The sequence below is a fragment of the Thunnus thynnus genome, chromosome 2, assembly GCF_963924715.1.
Source record: "Thunnus thynnus chromosome 2, fThuThy2.1, whole genome shotgun sequence".
NCBI classification, from domain to species: Eukaryota; Metazoa; Chordata; class Actinopteri; order Scombriformes; family Scombridae; genus Thunnus; species Thunnus thynnus.
Window position 1 is genome coordinate 17,970,410 of NC_089518.1, and position 16,282 is coordinate 17,986,691.

The following is a 16,282-nucleotide window of genomic DNA, read 5'->3' on the forward strand; positions in this document are numbered from 1 at the left end:
TATACAGTGGCTTTCATGTTTCCTCACTTGGCATTCGGTCAGGCTTTTAGCACATAATATCACACAGCATATTGTGAGTGATATGGAAATATTCAAGCTAAATAATGCATAGATTTGAAAGATGCTACAGACCACCACCACATAGTCATTCATCTTTGAAGTGTGATAACTAGTGAACACTTTTGGTCTCCAGTGAGATTTTGCTGACATGATTTGAGAGTATGACCAGACACAGTTACTGTTTAATATCAATTGTGACATTTTAAATATCTTAAAATGTTATCTTGTGTGATATTTGCATTAAAGAGACACTTTTATTGGTCATTTAGGGATCTTGAAAAAGACTAGGGATCTTGAAAAAGACAAGAAATCCACAGCGGAAACACTTCTCCACACATCAGAGGTAAGGGTTTTGTACGTGTTCCTTTGTAAGACCCTGCGAGGACGTTTCTATTCAAATACAACTATTCAGTGATATTTAGACTTGTTACCTTTCTCTATATTTGCAAAGAGGCAAGACTATTTGCCTCTTTGTAGCATTGAAGTAGAACAGGTGAAATATTCCTTTCAGCATTCATGGCTGTTTGCTCATTTCCTGTTTTGCGGCACAGGTTCTGGAGTTTGAATGGAGGTCAGCATTTAAGGGGCTGGTCCCTCACATGGCGCACTGTGTTAAAGTGGTGCTGGATGACGTTTGTACCAAGAGTCTACAGCAGGAAGAGGCCTTATATTCTTCAGGAGACACCTTAATCACCCTGACCGTCACTGCAAGCAACAGACATCTCAGAGAAGACTCCTTCTACAACTACCCAGAGAGCGAGACTCCCAAAATGATAGTCAAGGTACTCTGCTATTACAGTTATTTACAGTTTGCAGAAGTTATCCAATGTTTATATATGATTCCTTATCAAGTATAGTATCTGGTTTGACAAAACTAGACAAATGCGCTGTCGATGAGGGGAAATATAGGGGAGTCCAATTACTGACATGTTGGTCAGCATCAGTGTCTGTCGAATGGTTTCACAGTGAGCAGCCTGCCAACTGGGTCATCTTGCAAGTTATACAGAAACACAAAAGTGAAAAAACAAATCTGGCATCTTTCAGTTTTCCCCTCAAAGGCACAATTTGTAATCCTTATGCAAACAAAATCGTAGCCCAGCTTCAGCCTAATATAAAACACAGTACTGGAACTTGTTATCAGTTCTAGATTGACTGCCTTTTAAATACATGATCAAAAACTAAACAACTCAGTTGGTAGATGCTCAAACTGTAAAATGTTCATATGTAAATCAAACTTTTGGGTGTAAATATGGCTGTTATTTTGATGGTAAAATATGATTGCGGAAAGCTGTTAACAGTCTCTTAAAGGTTGCCCTCTGGGAAGAATTTACCAACCCATCCAACTGTGTTGCTGGATCACAGGACTTTGTTATTATTTTATCAGAAAAGTTCAGTAGCTTGCCTTCATTTCCGTTTCTCTCTTTAAGATCTGAAGTAATGGTTAAATGGGGGATATGCATCACATCACCAACTCTTAAGTTAGCCATTTTAATCAGTTAACTAGAGCTGTTCAGCTTTGTCAAGCTGTGTTTATATACACATTAATAATCTGATCTGGACAATAATTACAGTAAGGTAATACTTTAATTAATCTGTTTCAATTAGTTTTTAAGACTATTTCATTTATTTTATTTTCTTAATATAATTGAGCAAAGCCTATTTAATGATTAAAGACACCCTATCCACTTTATGTTACCATATTAGATTCCAGTGTGCCTCAAACCCTGTATTTCTCTCATGTTACTATTGAATTACCTTAAGACTTTATGCAAGTATTGATATAAAACTGTGCTTTAAGCAGTTCTTTTCACAGTGCCCAAAGATAATAGAGGATACCCAAAGATGCTTTCCTAAAGAAAGACACACCACTCTGTAAATGGCCACAAGCAGAGCTGGAAGCACAAGAAATGTGTAGCCTCAGGTGGATTTGTGAATGATGAAATAATGAAAGTGACAGTGAAGTGTCTTACCAGAGCTGTAAATGTCTTTGGAAGGCATCGTCAGGTGTGTGTCATTAGATCTGTGTCCTGTGAGAACTCTGATAGAGAGGTTTAAGGTGTTTATATCACTACGTAGCAATACTGATGCAACAAAAAGTGGAATACACCATACAGTATGTCTTAATGCAAATATGGCTACCCCCACATATTCAAGAAAAGATGTTATGTGTAGGAGGAAAGGGTTTGTTTTGGTAGAACATGAAATGATTTTTTTGTGTGTCATGCACATTCTTACAGTATTTAACCATGTAAGTTTTATTCATCTAAGAATTACAGTGTGATTACATAATTTCTCCTACACATGATTTGTCACATTAGATGTAAAACTCAGCTGTTGCGCGCCTGATACCTCTGCCCCCATATGTACACAGAAACAGAAATATACAAACACACACACACAATCTACACATAATCAATGTAGACCCCAACTTGTCACTCCTCGCCCCGTGCATGAGCATGTTTTGCCCTACACACCAATGTCTTTGTCCTGTTTTATCCTCTATTACTAACTGGCTGAACAATGCAGGTCTAAACACATCATCCAGACCCAGGAAGATTAATGGTTTTGTAGCCCCAGCGGAAAGCACTCTCTATAATAGACAGCCCAAATGATTTGGGCCTGACACAGTTGACACCCTGGATCAGAAAGGGCCTTGAGAAGAGTCATCAGTATTACTTGAGGGGAAGACTCTGGGGACAAAAGAGAGATAGGAGGAAACCAAGAACCAGTTTGTGTGATATTATGAGGGATAGATAGTCTTGAAAAAGGTGTTGAATACGGCTATACAGAAGATAGAGTGATCACAAAGGCAAAGATGCTAGGGTAGAGAGCAGGATAAAGAAGGGGTAGTGAGAGAGAGAGGGATGAGAGGAGAGGGCCTGGGAAAAGGCAGGGAGGGGTGAAGATGACACCAGAGATTGACTTTTCTCAGGAGAAAGACCAGTCTCTGATGTGAGACCAGGCTTAATGTCTAACTCTACAAAGGTTCTCCAACGTTTGGTGCTGGACTGCCATATACTTACTTCTATTTAAAGTGGCACTATGCCGTTTTTTTCTTTCTCTTCTCTCCATTTTCTTTCCTAATTTACTATTGCAAAACAACTACCTAACTTTCCTTCCTGCAACTCCTTGAAACTTTGTCCAGCTCCCAATCCTGCATCTTCCTCTTGACTCTTTTGCTGCACGCTACTCTCTTCTACACCACACACTGTACAGACTATTATCATTACTGCCTCACCTCTCTCCTCCTCCTCCTCCCCCTCCTCGCCTTCTCCTCCTCCCCTTCTCCTCTAGCCCTTTTTACACTGACAGTATTTGTGGCTCTCATTGCTAACGAGTGTCAGAATTTGTCTGTGCTCAGGACCTGTACAACGTATTTATGTGTAGGTCAACGCTTCAAAGATGAGAGCCTTTCAGCCCAAAGGTTATACATGCATGCATTTGCATTCAATAACACTGAGCCAGACAGACATCCAAGAGGAGGCCGTTAGATATTATATATATATATATATATATTCCCCCCGTCCTTTTTTGACACATGCCCAAGTGTTTGAGCAGAGAGCAAATTACTATACAAGACGTAAGCATGAAATATGGCTGGTTCAACGGCATTATGATGGATCAATATTTCACACATTTATATTCATATCTTCATACCTCAATCCTCACTTTTTTTCATGTGAACCCACTTCAGTGTCTGTATTACCATACATAGGCTGGCTGCGATGATACCATTCATCCATCAGAGTACTTTAGATAGTGTACTTTTTTATTGGCAGTCAGTTGCATACCAAATACAGAATAGCATCTCGTCAACAGCTGGAACTCAACCTCCTGTCAAAACCTGGGATTGAACTTTCCTTGTTTGGGTTGGCCCTTCTAACCTTGATGTTAGCTCTCTATTATAGCAACAGAAGTGCCTTTTTTGTATTCAGACTTCACTCAAGCCCTCACCTGCATGTTCAGTTCTCAACTAGTCTGTCTACTCCAAATTCTGCACACACAAACAGGCCTCCCTAGCACTTAAAAACTTTATACGATCTCTTTTACCTTGCTGCAATAGTCCTGGTGGGATTCGAGACTTTGATCTTAGCTAGTTAAGGTTTCAGCCTGACGTCAACGTGGACGTGCATGCGGGTGGTTATTTTTGAGTGAGCATGCATGTACATGTGAGGATGATTGTCTGCTGAGTATGTGTGTGTGTTTGTGGGAGTGTGAGTCAACTCTGCATGTGTATGAGATGCTTCTCCAGGGCTCTTCATCACCCTGGTAATGCACAGTGTTGTGTCTCCCTCTGGTTTCTCTCTCTCTCTCAAAGCTAAGCTCCTAATGACTACATGCAGTCAGATATTGACTTAATTGTCCAAACGGCCTTTGTTCCCAGGCCTTTTAACCCCTCTGGAAGCTTTTATGGAGAAAATAGTGTAAAGAGATTGTGAGATTGTCAATTGTGTACACACGCTGAAGCCCTGATCTGACAGAATGTCGAACTTCCCAGCCAGCCAGTACAGTAAGTCAAGTAATAGAGTGTGTGACTCTAGAATTACTATGAAGCAAGTAATACATGCTGTGATCAATTGATTGATTAAACCGGTATAGTTTTCTGCATGTCTTTTCCCTCGGTGTGACCTGGCTTTGTAGCTCTGGGGAATAACTGAAACATGCTTTGTTTTAAGGTTTTTTGAGAATCTGCCTGACTCATAACTCACATGTATGGATGAATATATTTGGATTTGGCGTCACGCCCATATGTGACTCCTTGGCACTTGCCTGATCATCTTTCATTGTTCGCTATGTGATGTCAATAGAAGGCACATATGGTAGCGGAGGCAGTGGTATCATGGTGTATAATTGTTCTCTGCAGTGATAGGTACATGGTGCATTTTAGAAAGTGTCTGCAGAATACATATTAAACTATTACGCTACAGTAATGTTTATGCATGCTATGCATTTATTTTTTGCATAAGTTGGCAGCCAGCACCTACCCCAACACACACACACACACATGCACACTCTCCTTAAAGCTTCCTGTCATCAACAGCATCAAGTGCCATGTTTGTGAAATTGTTTCACTTTATTCTCGTTGGCAGAAGAAGAATGAAGTAGCACTGTGTCAACCATACTGATTGATACACTGCTATCATTATATTAATTAATACAGCATTATGTAAGTACCAGCAAATACACAGACTGCATATTTGTATCTCAGCAAGCACACACACACTCAACTCTCTTAAAGTACTGTCATCAGCCTGTCTCCCAGCATCTGGAGAGGGAAAGGTGTAGGCAGCCCTGTCCCTATAGGCCTATCTCTAGGACAAATGTGGATAAATGAGATAAGTCTTGCTTGTTACTCTGGCAGTTTATAGAGTAAGCTGTAGGTCTTTTACATTGCTGAAACAGCTCTCTCCCCCTCCCTCTCTCACTCTCACCTTTGCTTGACCCTTTCCTTTTTCTTCCCTCTCAGCACGTCTGACTCCCCATCTCTTCCCATGTGTAACATTTCTGTTTGAATGTGGCTAACATGATGCATGCTGTTATAAAATTAGACAGTGCTGATGTATCCTCAGATGGAAAGGTTTTATTTGACCTGATAACAATTATGCATGTTCAGCAGCAAAGTTTATGTAGAGGGCATGTCTTCAGTGTCTCTACATCTGTATTCTACATTTGCACTGATATTTGCTTTTCAGCTATAATGGCTTGTACAATGTTAGTGAAAAATTACATGCGTAATACTCAGCTCTGACTAAAATCCTTGTCATTCTGATAAGTCCTTGCAATTGTTCCATTATTTACATCTAGTCAAATCCCTTTCTGATGTTTTTTCCCCCACTTTTTTCTCTTACTGACAGATTTTCCCTATCTTATTGAGATCATCTTGTCTTGTCTTTGCCTTCTCTCTACCCTCAGTTCTGTGGAGCAATCATGGAGGAGCTGGATGCCTTACTGCCCTTGGCAGCAGCCTGCAGGGACAGCTCTCTCCTGGAGGTGCGATCAAGCTTCGTGGAGGCGTGTGGCAGGGCAGCGTTTGCCATGTTGGGACGTTTAGAGGAGAGGGCCCTGGAGGTACCAGCCTCTGCACCTCTGAAGAACCTGCCTGCTCTTCTGGCAACTTGCATTTATGTGCACCAACGACTGGAGCACTACCATGCCAGGCTGAAGGATTCAACTACTACTTTAGCTAAAGTGTAAGAAGAGGGTGTGTGTGTGTTGGTGGGATTGCATGGGAGGGGAATGATACATCGGCTGCAGTGAATTTGTGTATATGCTCATTTCACTATCTATCTATATCTACAATATCTGTCTTTTTGTCTATCTATGGTTTATTCCAGCAGGCACTGGATGACAGACAAATTTTTTTATTGGTAATTGATTGAATATTGTGAGCTCAATGAATAACATGAAAATCTATGTAGAAGTGCCCAACTATTCTACAGTAATGGCTGCTTTGCCAGAGGAACAATAACATCAGATTTGAGTTGTGTGGAACATGTATGTATCTGTGTGAGTAGGGCTGACTGGCTGCACGAATTAGCAGAAACATGGAGATAGATTTGTTGAAACGCCACCTTTGTCACTTTCCTCCAGCAAAGAACCAAATGTTGCATTTACAAATGAGAGTTGCACTGGATATGTTCTTTTGTGTTATAATCACACTGACAACACATACTGTAGCCAAATTCAAATGATGTGTCAACCCACAGATGGTGACTGTATAGGACATTAAGTTGTGCTGACGCAATGATCAGACAGACATCAAATTTCAGTTGCTACTCAATCCTGTTACCAAGTTTGGAGTATGAATGTAAGTATGGCAATGGCTGTCAAGAGGACAGCACAGACAAATCTGGAGTATTTTGGTTCATAATCTCTGCCACATCTCTCTACCCGTGCTTAGCCTCTTTCTCAACATTATGCATGACTCCTATCTGAAGAAAGATATTTATTAAGCTGAGATAAAGAGAGTATGAAGGGATCAGAGAGATTACTCCTCCAGTAAAGTTGAGATTAAGAAGAGGAGAGCATAGAAAATAAGAAAAAAAAAGACTGGAAGTGATTGACAGGCAGTAATGACACCCATATTGTGTCTACATCTGGTGAGTTTTTATGCCCCGTAATACCCCCTTAACCTCTGCTCTCCGCAGATCCCCTCTAAAGGCATCCCTGGTGCCCTTGGTGCTCCTGTTTTCCCACCTCTGGCCCTGTGCACCCCTCCACCTGCACTTGCACTGTGCCCCCTCCGGTCATAAAGCACTTTCCCCTCTCTACACCATTCAGTCCCCGTGGTTTTAAGCCTCCTGCACCCCTGTTAAACTCTTGCCTCTCTCTGGAAAGTATCAAGGCAGGCAGATTTAAAGGATATGAAATGTCACACTGAACTTTTAGAATAAATCATCTGTTCTTTCATCTAATCATTTCACCTCATGTTTGTTTGATAGCTCCCTGAATATACAGTAGTCAATCATACATCTAGATTACAGGATTTTGCTCTATTGGACTCTTGACCTCAACGGTCCCTTTCTTTATTCTTAATATACCATATGTATTATAGATTATGCATTGGCCATTACCGTTAGGTAATCCCAAGGTTTGTTTCCTTCCTCACTGCCTAGACCCCTGACCCTGCTCCCTATCCAGAAGTACCAAGATATAATTCAGGCCTTGAGAGACCAGCTGACCAGCTACTGTATCCAAGTTTGTTCCACCTGCATTCTTCAGGACGCAGAGAGCCACCACTGGGCTGACCCCAAGCCCTTCTACGAGGTAACGTATCTTTACATGTCCCGGAAGTCTATTTGATTTTACCCAAGGCAACTTTGTTAAAGTTTCTAGCAATTATGATATATCAGTGGAGCCTATTTGAATATTACTTATTTACTGCCAAATCAAAAGGAACAGTAACACATAAAAAAAACTGCAAATTATCTGGTGTTGATTTCCCTCCTTTCATTGTAAAAAGTGGAAACTCTAATGCCACGTGTCTTAGCAGGCTTGTTCTGTAGAATTTTAGGAACTCTAGGAATCATACTCTAGAGCTTTCTTGCTTCTTCTTTTTATTCCCACAATACACCTTTACCTCCCACTCTCCCTCTTCTAACCAAGTGTTCTACTCTGAGCTCCCTGAGAACATCTGTGGCTTCCATGGTGCCCTGGGGGCTCCAGGGATTCAGCTGTCTGAAGTCTGCAGTCTACACTGGGACTGTCTGGAAACAGCATAGGGCCCCTGGAACTCCCCTACCTTATGCCCTTAAACCAATCTAAACCTCCCCTCTCTTTCTTACTTTACCTCGCTTTTGCCTTTTTTTCCCTTTGTTCCTCCCTCCTTCCTTGGGTCAATGGTGTCAGACAGACCTGCTGTGCGCAGGTGTGTTCTTTTGTTCAAGCATGCCTGTGTGCATCTGTGCAGATGAATGCATGTGTGGGTGTGCAGCAGCATCTCAGAATGTGCATTTCATTTGGCGTGTGTATGTATGTATGTATCTGTATTTTTGATGTCTGTTGTATATGTGTAGTTGAATGCTTTCTGTCTCCTGGATCCACAGCTCTGTGTCTTGGCTCTCACGCAGCTCAGCACAGCTCCAGAGAGACCCGTTTCCAGCTTGCGTTCTTTCTCTCTCTTTTGTTATTTAACATTGATATTGACACTTGAATAGTTTTTGGCAGAGAAATATTTAATATGCTTTATTAACAGCATATGAGGTCAGTTGAGGCGATCAAAGAAAGTTAAGAACATGACCTTGGCTACCTTCCTTGTCATGGATAAAGCCAAACTGCTAAATTTCATCTGAAAAAAACAAAAAGCTATTATGAGTTTCCAAGTTTGTTCCATCCTTAGTTCCCTGTCCCAGATTCAGTCTTCAATCTTGCCAGGCCTTCATCAGTAATAGGAATTTGTTCATAGTTGACCTGGCTAGTTAAATAAGTTTGTCTTGAATGAAGGGATAAAACAGTCCAACCACACATGTAGTTGTGGCTGCTCTTGGTTTGGATCCAAAGTCTGTGTCTGGGTTTGCTCTGCTGAGTCCACAGGCGGAGGATGGCAGCCTAATCCCGGACATAGAGCTCGGTCACGCTCCCCATCAAACACCGATCCCTAAATGACTGGCTCCAGGGAAGAAAGGGAGGAAGAGGAGGGAGAGAACTAAAAAAACGAGATAGATGAGGTGAAGTAAGAAGGAAATGAAAGGGACTGAGAGGCATGATGAGTTGAAGACAAGAGGAAGTTGAGGAGTTTTGGATGTGTCAATATCTCCGCCACACACATCATCTGCTGGAACAGTTTATTTTTGGAAGTTAAACATGAACAATTTGGGCAGGTGGAGGTGAAAGAGGAAGGTTTTTTAACAAATTAATTCTATATCTTTTCTTTAGGATGCTAGGATAGTAATGTTTCTCCCCATCTGTCCCTCTTTCTTTCTGTCTCTCTTTCGTCTCACTATCTTTTGTCTTTGCTCACGTTATCGCAGAGAAGTTCTCAATTTCTCCCCTCTCTCTTTCTCTCTTTGTATGTGTGAGCGTGTATGTGCGCGCGAGTGTATGCCTGTTGTGATGTGTTCTCCAGTTCAGGACTTTAAAGCAGTCTAAAATCCCAGTGGGGGCAGAAACCCAGGTGCAGAGTGCAGGTGGCGTGACCACTGAGACATCCTGGTGTTGACAGACCTGCCTCTGTCTCTGTCTCTCTCTTTCTTCTCCTTCATGTTTTCTCTCTCCCTCTCTCTTTCTCCCCCCTCTATTTTTATCTCCTCTTGCTCTCTGTGTTTTTCCTTCACTGTTAATGTCCATATCATAATATATCTTCATCTGTAACCGCCCTGTCCTCCCACCCTCCTCCCATCCACCTCTCTCTTCCACAGGGCGAGCGCTGTTCCTTTTCGGTGCAGATGTGGTTCTACTTCCTGTGTGGGCTCCGTAGCGACCTCTGGGCTATCCTTCCAGCGGAGTTGGCCAAGGAGGTGCTCGGCCAGGTGCTGTCAGAGACCTTACAGCTGCTGGTGCAAAGATATGCCAGGGCCCAGCCTTCATACAAGAGACACCTGCAGATCAGGTGCTTTATCTTGTCCTATACTGGATATAGTTATATTACCTTGAGAAATCTTGCTAAAATGCTGCTAAAATAGCAACATACAAAATCTAGTCATACACTGCTGTATGACTCATCACCCATTGTTTGAGCACATCAGTGTAGTTCAAACTTGCCTGCAGAGTAGGGTTGGGTGTTGTGACAATAAATACTGTTCATTTATCGACCATCGCCATCCTCTTCGGAAGTTATCCCTTTAATATCTCTTGTTGTATTTTGCTGTTGTGGGAAAAGTTGCAAATCAGTGTTTGATTTCAAAAGCGTACAGTACATACATAATTTCCCCAACAGGTATTTCATTCACCGGTTTAGCCCAAAGCAGATATTCATGTCTTGTATTACATCTGCAAATGGTTTCTTAATTGATTTTCCAGAAAATTTACAAAATCACAATATATATCAATATCATAACATGAAATTACATTTACTGTGATGAAGTCAAAGGGAAGATTCTATCTGTATCACGTACCCTTGCTCCAAAGCAAGCATAAAATGAGATTATAAATGTTTTCCATCCAAAAAGATAATTAGTTTCAGTAATTTGACTTTGGTTTCCTGGTAATGTCAATCTTCTCATTTAACTCTTGGTGAGAAAGTGAATACTCATATTTCCCAAACTGTTAAACTATTCCTTTAAGATATTGTGTATGTACCTCTTTGAGTGATTACATGTTTATGTTTTGAGCTGCATAACTCCCTCTTTACCTTCTTTACACACATCTTTGTATAGCCTATATGAATATAGACTTGGCTACACATAATGGTATCCTAAATTACCTTGACTTCAGTTATTACATCAGAACTCCTAGACAAAGCCCTAAATAGTTTCTGCTCCCTCTTCCTCACTGTTGGCCTAATTTCACTCGGCTCCTATGGGGCCGTTGGTGGAGGTCTGAGCATTTTGTTCGTGCGTCATAGAAGTACTGTCTGTACAGGCTCAAGAGGTCATCCTCTCCTCATCCTCATTCTTACCTCTCTTAATATGTAACTGAATGATGATAATGAGCAGGTGACACACAATGAGAGGATTAAAGAGTGACAAGGACAAAGTGCAGTGTACCTGTGTAGCACCCCATGATGTCAACGCAAAGTCTATAGGTTTATATTGCTTGGAGATGCGTGTGTGTCTGGAGAGACAATTGTAAAGTGTAAGTCTAAGCTAAACAGATGGCTTTTCAAAGTTTCTCAAAGTTTCCTATGTGTATAGCACTCACATGGGTATTCTTACGCTACCTCACCTCTCCTGTATCAGTCGATCCCTGTGTGGGTCTAATAACGATTTAGGCCATAGGGAAGAGCAGGGATTAGGAGATGAGAGATGATGAGCAGTTCCCCCCCGTCCAATTGAGGAAACAGATTTATGGGCATTTAAACGTAAAAGCAATGACTTTAATAGTGAAATCCAAAGCCAGCAGTACATTTAACCTTCCAACTGTAAAATCACCAGGAGGTTCTGGTATTTGACTGGCTGTGCGATGAGGCTGTTATGTCATGATGTAATGGTGGATGTTAGCCTTTGAAGATGTTCTCTTTCAGTGCCTCAACATGACAGTGCCTTTCTCTTTCTCTCTCTCTCTCACATATTCCCCTCACATCTCATCTTTTCTGTTTTCATCTGTACATTCACCTTTTCTGTTTTCTTACTCTGTGTGCAAGATGTGACATTACGACGGTGTTGCTGTATGTGGAGCAGCTTTTGTGGAGTGTGTGTAAAAGTCCTGAGGCCTTGATGCACTCCGACCCCTCTTCAGCAATTGCCATAATAGCGGGCGGATCAGACTGGCCTTACCAAATCCAAAGCCTGTGTGACCAACTCCTGACAGTCCTCGTCATTGTCACAGCACCCCTATCTTTGCTGTACAGGTTGGTATACACAGTATGTTTTAGTAAAATATGACCTAAGCACACCATAGTTTTTGTACTGTCACTTTGACACTAGAGCGCAGAGATAGTCATGTGGCTATAGCTGCTGACTCTAGAAACATGTATGTCTCAAACAGGTTTAGCCCCACACTAGATTTTATAATAAAAATGAGTGGGCTCTTAATGTTAAAAAAAAAAGTGAAATAATGGGCTCCCTGGAAGCAATTGCAATAGAGAAGATAGTATATTGAAGATATATTGTTTAAAATTGCCATGAGCGATCTGTCTTCCTCCAGGACATTTCTGATTAATCCTGCAAAGGAGTCCATGCCACACCAGCCTGACAGCCCTCTTGTCCACTGGCTAAATGCTATAGACCCTGACCTCTTCACAGAGCAGGCCATACGGTATGTAAAACAACCATTATACCATCCATCACCCATCATACAGTAGACAGACATATGGACGTTCACACACAAACACACATACACACACACACACACACTCTGGTATGCTAAGCCATCACACACACCTCCACCCACTGTATAAAGAACCATATGTGTGTGTGTGTGTGGAGTTACAGCAGCATACGTGCAGCTATATTACAAGACTTACACATTGCTGAGGGCTTCAAGCTAGAGTTGCTGTGGTAATATAACACAGATGCAAGCTGAGAAAGAAAAAAAAATAACATAAACTACCATTGCCGCTGACACTGATTTTGTTTATGTTGATGGTTGCTGAGGGCTTTACACATGAGGCGTCAACAGAGTACGTTATGGTGTGTATGTGCTTATGTATGCGTTAATGTGTACATGCATACATGTGTGTCCAGTTACTGTTACTGACCTCCGAGGTGCAGTCAATCACTCTACCCCCTCACCCTTGACTCCACCCTCCTCCCCTCTCATCTCCCTCACAGCCAGAGGTGATGTCATTGCGTGCTGATGGAGCACAAATCAAACTAACTCCCGCTCTCCTGCTCCTATGTATTGGAGAGCTGAAATTAGTTTATTTTTATGACCTCTTTATTTCTTTGCTCCCACCTCCTGCCTGCATGCAAGGGCGCCAGGGGGCCTGCTGGTGGCCCAGGGCCAGATCCACAGGTCCTCATCCAGGACCCGTTCTCTGTGGCCAGATCTCTCCCCAGCTCATTAAAATAAAACCCATTGTTATGGTTATTAAATAAAACAATAATAAAATCACAAAGCACATAAATAAATCATCTAGCATTACAGGCTATAAAGAAAGGATCTGAAGTTCTGTTTTCTGGCTTTATGTGTGTTTCTGTGCACGCATACATTCTTGCATTTTTCTTCTTTGCTTTGCACATATGTGTGTGTGTCTGTATCTGTATGTCTTGGTTCTGTAAGCTGACCCTGCGCTGTAGCCGGGTAGATTTATCAGAGCAGTTAAAAGAGGATTTCTTCTGGATTTGCGGTCCCAGTGACATCATAAATTGCGCTGTCAGATCGAGGCATAGTTTTCCTCAGTCAAGCAGCAGGGTGCACCCGGCTCTAGCTTTCTGGCTCAAATAGAATGGTTAATTTCTGGGCAGACACCCCCTGTACAGCCTCCCGCCTCCTTGCTCTTCAGACAAACTCTGTCCATTCCTTCCATTAGATTTTATTGAGATGTATAAAGTAACATGCAGGCACACACATGTCAGCATGCTCTCACACTTGCACACATATTAACCACAAGCATAGGCACCGAAGGATGTGCACGCACACACACACACACACACACACACACACACACACACACACACACACACACACACACACACACACACACCAAGGATATGGCTCATTACCCACAGCTGGCTGCAGCCTCTTGGTTATACAAAAGATGTAGGAGGGGGGTACTGCTGTATATTCATGTATTTGGCTGTCTCCCAAATGTTAATTTGCTTTTAGCTGGCCAAGATTAGAGCTAATTCCTTCCCGGTGCACACTATAAGTAAGCGAGAGTGAAGGCATTTGCAGACTAAACTCACATCAGGAGTGAGTGACACTGAAGGAAGATACCGTTGTAGCATAAATACTATTTCCTCCAAGATTGTCATCCAAGCTGTGATTTCTGTCTTTGTCTTTCACTTGTGAATCTTTTTTCCTCCTTCGTTGCCTCTTGCACAATGGACTACTATCTGTTCACTCACCTGACACTGCAGAACTGTCAACTTTGTTTTCCCTCTCTCCACTCTCAGAGATGGCCTTACGGGCCAGACGGCCTCTGCATGTCAGCTGAGGCTGCTGACTTCTGACCCAGGAAGAAATCCCGTGTTGCTACTGCGAATGCTGCTTTACAGAGATTGTCACCTGCCCCAAATACTCCTGGAAAACTCTTGTAAGTCTTCTCTTTCTGGTGTAGATGGATTGGTAGGTGTTATTGGATGAAGGGCACAGTATGTATATGTGTGTATATAAGCTGTGTACATACCTAGCTGTCTATCTTTTAGAATAAAAATATGAGCCTTCCTCTTTAATATTTCCTTTTTTATGATAGTGGACCCACAGAGTCGATACCACAGGGGCTATGTGTGGGAAGGTGTTTACCAGTGTCTTAATTATTCTCTAAGATCCTAAGTAAGTTATACGGATATTAGATGAGCTCTATCCATTTTATGAAGTTATCATCATCATCTTTGCCATCATCATCATTTTCACCTTGGTCATCATCATCACTAAATCAATAGAGCGCAGTAATAAACACTCAACAGGCCCAGGCGGAGCACACATGGTGACCTTTAAAGATTTTCCCTTCCTTCTTCTCTCCTCCGCACCAGCAACAGTCTAACCTTTAAAGACTGTTGTGCACTCGCACATTAATTCACATTATAGCGACCTCATTAATAACAACTCTCACTGTCTCGTTCCCTTGCTCGGTCTGAGTCTGGCTCAGAGGCTCTGCAATGCTTCTCCCTACATGCTGCCGTAAATCAATGCTGGAAGCGCTGACTCTCGCCTGTTATCACAGTGACGGGCTAATTAACCAGGAAGCAGAAAGACAGAAGGAACGGCTTGACTGAACACTTACAGTCCCATAAGCCACATACATACATACATACATACACACACACACACACACACACACACACAGACACACACATATTTATATATATATATATTAGTCAGTTCAGTTTTATGTGTTACAGTCATTTTGAAAGTTAGTTGCTGACACATTCAAATCTGGCAGTGAATTGTTTTTAATATGCTAACTTTATTTCACCAATATCTCTTTTTCAACTGTGTTGTTAGTATAGTATTTCTGCCTTATCAAAGCAAACTAACTCACTGGAAAGCTAACTACCAAACTAACCTTCTAACTAACTAACTAACCTTCTCATTGATTGCTGATTTGAAAATGCAGGGGGATAATATCTCCATATCCACAATACAGTAACAGTTTTCCAAGCATTTGCACAACTTGCCCTGAATCAGGAGACATTACATTACTTCTGGTACTCACACACACACACACACACAAACTCACACACACATACACCACAGACACACACACACACACACACACACACACACACACACACACAGCCTTTTTTATTATCATCAGCGTGCCTGTTTCCAATTACAGAGGTTTGCAGAGAGGGTCCCCTGTGACTGGTTGACTGGTTGTCCGGAAGATAAACAGGTGTATGTTTTGGCTATGTATCAAGGTTGGATAAGCTTAGAGACGGAAAGGGAGGAAAAATAGAAAAAAGCACTAGAGAAATCAACATAGAAACACAAACACATTGGAATTATTGTGTGCTGCAGCAGTAGTGGAAACTCGAGATGTGCCAGTGCACTGTCATCTGTTTTCTGAAGTCATCTGCTGCTCCATAATGGGATCATTATTAAAAGGCATCTAGTTAACCTGCCATGCTCTCCAGCACCCCAAGTGGAAATTAATGTTAGTCACCACTGTTTCCTTGGACCGTTGCAGCCACAGCAGTGATATCCAGAACACTCTCTCCTTAAGGACCAATTACCAGACAGGCAGAGAACAAGATGCCGGCATAGCCCACATAATGCTGCCTAATAGACTGTTGTAGGTCAAGGTGGTTGACAACTTGTGAGTGTATGTGTTGGATGTATGATTGTGAAAGAAAAGGAAAGAGTGGACAACATGAAGGGAGACTTAGAGAGAGAGACAGGGGAAATCTGTTCTCATTTGGACCTTGAGTGGTGGCAGTGCTTCCTACCTGCCTGTTATTAAGCTGGCTGATATTACTGGCCCTGTACTGCAACAGCTAATTTAGTCCTGTCATTTTAA

The 16,282-nt window shown here is 41.9% G+C and overlaps 1 protein-coding gene across 6 annotated transcripts in view; it reads left to right on the forward strand.

Annotated features, from left to right (window-relative positions):
* The window catches only part of kiaa0825 (KIAA0825 ortholog), a 124,647-nt gene that overhangs the window by 30,927 nt on the left and 77,438 nt on the right, over positions 1-16,282 (forward strand). For all 6 annotated transcript variants that reach the window (XR_010931098.1, XM_067607411.1, XM_067607436.1 and 3 more), the window contains 8 exons: positions 330-403; positions 612-842; positions 5,974-6,251; positions 7,677-7,827; positions 9,918-10,108; positions 11,801-12,007; positions 12,304-12,414; positions 14,217-14,356. Coding sequence is in view for 5 of the 6 variants with exons in the window: in XM_067607411.1 (XP_067463512.1) it covers positions 330-403; positions 612-842; positions 5,974-6,251; positions 7,677-7,827; positions 9,918-10,108; positions 11,801-12,007; positions 12,304-12,414; positions 14,217-14,356 (1,383 nt within the window). In the remaining variant the exon portion in view is untranslated. The remainder of the gene's footprint in view (positions 1-329; positions 404-611; positions 843-5,973; positions 6,252-7,676; positions 7,828-9,917; positions 10,109-11,800; positions 12,008-12,303; positions 12,415-14,216; positions 14,357-16,282) is intronic.